General features: G+C 36.7%; 1 protein-coding gene across 1 annotated transcript; it reads right to left on the bottom strand.

Moving 5' to 3' along the window:
* Positions 1–2,308: 2,308 nt before the first annotated feature.
* Positions 2,309–5,353, bottom strand: LOC149550775 (profilin-6-like). The gene is made up of 3 exons (XM_089786346.1): positions 5,131–5,353; positions 4,675–4,812; positions 2,309–2,698 (listed from the first exon to the last, which is right to left on the bottom strand). The coding sequence occupies exons 1-3, from the start codon at positions 5,254–5,256 to the stop codon at positions 2,564–2,566; spliced, it is 399 nt and encodes a 132-aa protein (XP_089642472.1). The 5' UTR covers positions 5,257–5,353; the 3' UTR covers positions 2,309–2,563.
* Positions 5,354–5,775: the final 422 nt, after the last annotated feature.

The raw sequence follows: 5,775 nt of genomic DNA, 5'->3' as shown, positions 1-5,775 counted from the left end.
TCCTTCGACTCTCTATGTTTTAATGGCATTCTGTTACACTGTCCACTCGGTCTAGTCTTTGACTGGGTTACATCTTTGTTGTTAGTGCTGAGCTCACTCGGCACACTCTATTTCCAAGCATCACCTTGCAAAGGTGACTGAGCTCACTCGGCATACTCTATTTCCAAGCATCACCTTGCAAAGGTGACTGAGCTCACTCGGCATCCTTTATTGTCGAGCTCACTCAACATTCCTTGCTATTGAGCACACTCGGCATACATTGTGTTGAGTTGCCCATAGTGCCGAGTCATTCAGCTTCTTCATGTGCCGAGTCCACTCGGCACCGTACTCCTATCACTCGGCACTCAATATTAGTTGTTGCCGAGCAAAATTTTTTGAAGTTGTGATTTGTTTTTAACATTATCACTAACCAATATTTTAATATTAGAAACAAAAAAAAAATCATGGAAACTAGACAAGGGTGTTTTAGCACAATGATATGAGGATGGCATGTCTAAGGAGAAGCATACCCAAGATGAAATTACACTCAAAAGTCATCCGTGTGGCCCCTCTCCATGTTGGTTGAATTCTTGCAAGAAAACTTGACCTTTATGCATGCAAATGATATTATCTTCATTAGAATAATGGCAACCAAAATTTCTGCCAGAGTTTAATAGATTTAATGACTTGGTGGAGAGAAAAAAGCTTCGAGAAACCTTCCTTTCCCAAACATGTCAACTTGTCCCTGTCTCATGTAATGTTTTTACATGTTCCTGTATTGACTTGGGGATTGAGTGCAGGTTGAAATATTTGGTTCACTTTGTATGCTTTTGCCATTTGGTTAAAGAAAAACCCGTAAAGCAGCATGTAATCTTGTTATACAATTCGAATCTCCATCATCTCCAATTTCAAATTATTCCAATGCCTTCATTATTTTTTTATGAAGTAATAGAATAGAACATTGTTCATGCTGAAAAAATGCCAGTTGATGTATCAATGGATTTTTCATACTTCGTATACTTTGCATCAACCATTTTCTCATTTCAAATTTGTACCTGCGTTTATCATTAGATTTGCCAGAACTTTACTATTTCAGATAATCGGGGCACTAGACAACCCTAATGACACTCAAAAACATTCATGTGCAACCATTTACATCCATTTTTTTCGTCATTGTCAAGTCAAATTAGTCTTGCCACACTCTTGCCTTCATTGATTTGAGAGTTTCTTGAGCATTTCCACATTCTTGCATTTATTGTTTTGACAAGGCAAACAACGTATTCTTTTGTTTCACCTTTTTTAGGAAAGGTGTTGTGTTGTTTCTCTTAGGTTGCTGTCAGTTAACCGTTGTCTTACTGTGAGTTTATGGTTGAGTCAACACATTTCATATATTTTAAATAATGCATTTTAATGGTGAACAGGCTGGAGCAGCTAAGCAGCTAAATGCAATTGTTTATTGCTATCAGATGTAAACTGATAGATATGCTGCTCAGTGGTAAAGCACCTCCCTTGGCCCAATTCAATGCTTCAAGCCTATTTGCTCTAGGACTATAATCTCAAAATGATTTTCATAGGAAGATCTGCATTACTTCTTGTCCCGAGTTGGCTAACAATAATGTTTTGGTGATTATGCTAAAGGATGATGCCATATAACAACAAAACAGAAATGTGGAACTTGAAAAACAAGGAGGAAAAGATAGCATAAAAAAAATCTTGAACTTAAGAGATCCCTGATTGTATTTTGCAAAGTTCTAGGGAATTTCTCTGCAGCCTATTATTGCAATGAGGAACAAATCTCATTACAGTCGCTTCCTCAATAAATCTTTTCATCTTCATGACATATAATTGAATTCAATCCAAAATGTTGATCAAATAAAGACAGTTTTTGTTCAGAAGCTCCCTTTCTCATCACATAGACTGCTAGAAACATATCATGGAATTCAATCCAAAACATAGATCAAATAACTTTTGAGACATTTTTTTTGTTCAGAAGATTCTTTTCTTATCACACGAACTGCTATTCTGAAGCTTCCTTTCTTATCACACAGACTGCTAGAATGTTAATTCTCTAACAAAAGGATAGAGTTCTACTCAAAGTTAAATTTCTACAAACCAAAAGTAGAGTTCCATTTTAGCAATGGGGTTAGTGCTTATGTAGAATAGTGCAGATTCTGCTAAAAATAATATCAATCCAGAGATTGAAGAAGGAAAAGAGGACAAAAAAACAGATAAATTTTTCGTCACTAGTATATTGCAAGGACCATCTAATATCACTGGATCCTGCTAATATCAAAGATTCAATAGAAAAGATCATACATGTTCAAAACTGTTATAAGAATCACACTACAAAGAATAATTTATTCTGATAACAACGGACAGAAGAATCTTTCATAACCATGTACCTGTGACTTGAAAATCATAACCCAAAGGGAAAATTCACAAAAAACACGATTAACCTCACATTGCTAAGTAGTTTCTCCTCAGAATTTTAGTTGTTCACAGAAAAATTCTACTGATTTTTACAGACGACTGGAGATAAATATAACTGTCCAATGCAGTATAGTAGGTCAAGAGCAAAAGGCTCTCAGAAGTTCTGATCGATAAGGTAATCACCAAGCCTTTCCACAATCATATTGCATTCACCTGGAGTTACAGGGTCATCATAAATACCAAAGACCAGGGCACAGTTGGTTTTCTTGATGGTGACTCCTCCGGCTCCCTGCCAGTTTGAAAATTGGTAGATCAGATCATAGCTTAAAATTCAATGAGAGAGCATATGGGAAAGAAATCAAAGGGAGCATACAAATAATATTGTATGAATACCAAAATCTCAAGTAAACAAAATCAACACATTATTATCTGATCCCATCAAAACCCATTTATGCTCGGCCAAATTTGATCTCATGCAGGACACTGACAAGTATGGAAGCAAAACAAATCACAATCTCACAGAAACATTTAAATTACTTGTTAAAAAATTCATTCCTGACAGCCATATAGAGGAGCTTTGGTCCAAATTTGTTAATAATTTCAGGTTTGATGTCACTTTAACAGTGACACATACATTGGGAGGCTTCTGGATTCATCTGTATGTAATTTTTTCTTCTAAGATTGATTTCACAGTGATACACATTCATTGGTTCTTTTGGATTCATCTGCAAGTTAAGTTTTCCTTCCATATCTGTAAATGTCATCATAGAATCTTGCTATCTTGATAATATCAAAAGCTTATAGTTCTTACCAAGAAAACTTGCTTATGCCCCAAAGGGATTGGATATAATAGCTGGGATGCAAACTCCGCCAATTCGATGCTGTAAGTGCATTTCTACAAATTGCAAATCTGTATTGTTGATGCATATCAAATACAGTATTGCCTCAGGAGCATGCATTGGATAGTGTTCTCTCTTCTCCCTCTCCTTATGAATAGAGAGTACATGCTAGTTACATGTTTTGTTAGTAACGTGAGGGTTTGCATGCCAATTTAGTAATCACTAAGGGATACACATATTTCATACACTTCAAACAGATGTAGCAGGGCAAAGTGCTCCCAACTCATCACTTTGAACATTTGAAGCCAGATCATGGTCAGGGAATTGCCAATCTTACCATTTGAATGGCCAATTTTTATATGCTATCCACTCAGTCGATCTACACCAGAGCTTTTCCCTTTTGTGAGCCAGCACTCAATCAAGGTGGTATACAGAGGCGAGATCCTTGAGCTCTGTTCATAGGGATAGATTGATTGTTCCTCTGATCAGGTCTATCTCGAGAAATCAGAATTACCTAGCCTCTGACAATTGGTGCGTGTAGCCTGCTAAATAATGTTTATGTACTTCGGCCTTAAACTGGAGCATCCTAAAGGGTAAGTTTAAATTAAAGCCTAGCCTCTAATAACGAAGTGCCCTATGATGACCCTAGTGGTAGCATAATTCACATACCGTAATAGCTAACAACATTGATGGACCATAAATCTACCGAAGATTTTTGCCTGTAGATAGGTAGTTCCGTATCCAAAGACAGATCAATTTCCTTCTTTTTCTATTATATCGTCGAAAAGAATAATCTTCATCTAACTTAAAAACAACTTTGCAATCTAAAAACAGTACCCTGTGACTCACACAACACAACCAACAATCTAAATGATGCTTACTCATCTGCTGCACTGTAAAATCATAATAGCGACACTCAACAAACAGTTCATCATCGTAAAGATCCCAACTATTCTGTCTTTCTTTCACAGGGATCACAAGATTACACCTATCACCACTGGATTCCCAAGACACAAACCAAATGATCATTGCTATTAGCAAAGCCCAAAATGAACTCTTAAAAGCCCAAATTCACTGATTTACTCCTTTGACACGAACAATATATAGCTATCTATAGCTTTGCTTTGGCATTTTTTACAACAAGAGAGTTGTGTTGATTTATCGTCAATAAAAAATTAAAAAATGATCGAGTACAATTCGAATGGTTGCCATTCTCTAGGTGAGTTTGCAGGTAATCGGGGCAGACACAAAGGTTGTTCGAAAGGAAAAATTCACAACTGAAAAAATGAATTCGAATGATCTCAGACTAGCTGCATTAATGATCCACCTTCTTTAACCCTATTATGATATTCCAAAAGGAATGGTTACAAATCAAAGGAAATTTCAAAAGGATTCAAGACTAACTTCTACATTATTGGGTACCTACCTTCTTTCCTCTAATAACAGCACCAGGCTCCCCTTGAATGACCATGTACTTGACTCCCCCGATGTGCAGGCCCGTAGGTGCAAGGGATCCAGGTTCAGCGAAATCATGCATTATGGCGGTCGCCTCATCAACCTTAAGCTGCAAAATTTCCACAAACCTCAATCACAATAAAACACAAAAAAGATCTAATTGAACCTAAAGCTACTGAATTTTATAAATTGCAACCGAAACTATACACAGCTAATTTTCCAATCTAGACTTTTTATCCCCGATGATAACTCATATGGTTAATTCCAAAATCTGCACTTCCGATCTTTGATGAAGGATAAGACAAAGGGCGATTCCAAAATCTGATCTAATGACGAATAGCGCAAACGGTAAATTCAATATCAGAACTTTGATCTTGATGATGAATCAGAAAAAGATAATTCCAAAACCTGAACATTTCAATCCTACCTGGGGGAAAGAAGCGCTAGCAGCCCAGGGGCTTCCATCATGGCCATAGATAGCTGCTGCAGACAATCGATTACCATTGGAGATCTCGCACATCAAGTGGTCATCAACATATGTCTGCCAAGACATGATGCTAACCTTACACGAACACAAAAACACAAAGAATTAACACAGGGTTGTTGCTGCGACTCTTCCCACTGCTTATCACTGTTTTCCTTCTCTCCTTGTGAGTGGGGAAGAGTTAATTGCCTATTTAAGTCTCTTGCCACCTTCTTAGGCCCATGACCCGTTGCTTAATTGGATCTTAATTTGTTTGGAGTCCGCCATTTTTTAAATCAATACAAAATCCAACCTAAAAAAATTAAGCTGAACAAGTACCAACTTTGAATGGTTAGTTTATTGTGGATCCCATTAACTAAACTTTCCAATAGGGCCCCCATGGTTTATTTCCTTTTATGAATAATTGATGGGTTGGTCAAATATCTTTTATAAATTACAATCATGGTGTGTGCTTTCTAGGTGAACAACTAGATTTCTCAATAATTTACTCCCATGTGTCATAGTTCTTTAGACTTTTTAGAAGGAATAGATAAATGAAGATCCATATGTATAGAAATTTCCATACAGAGCTTTTAGAACATCATCATA

Source organism: Cupressus sempervirens, chromosome 6 (assembly GCF_028749045.1).
Source record: "Cupressus sempervirens isolate cs-2001-9-10 chromosome 6, ASM2874904v1, whole genome shotgun sequence".
NCBI lineage: Eukaryota > Viridiplantae > Streptophyta > Pinopsida > Cupressales > Cupressaceae > Cupressus > Cupressus sempervirens.
Note: the sequence above shows the minus strand (reverse complement) of the source record. Positions and strands in the feature narration are given on the sequence as shown.

Excerpts from the sequence above, each read along its gene's own strand:
- LOC149550775 (XM_089786346.1), bottom strand. The coding sequence starts at position 5,256 with ATGTCTTGGCAGACATATGTTGATGACCACTTGATGTGCGAGATCTCC. Across the intron at positions 4,813-5,130 it reads CTAGCGCTTCTTTCCCCCAG|CTTAAGGTTGATGAGGCGAC; the intron begins GTAGGATTGAAA and ends GAAATTTTGCAG. Across the intron at positions 2,699-4,674 it reads CTGTTATTAGAGGAAAGAAG|GGAGCCGGAGGAGTCACCAT; the intron begins GTAGGTACCCAA and ends TCAAACTGGCAG.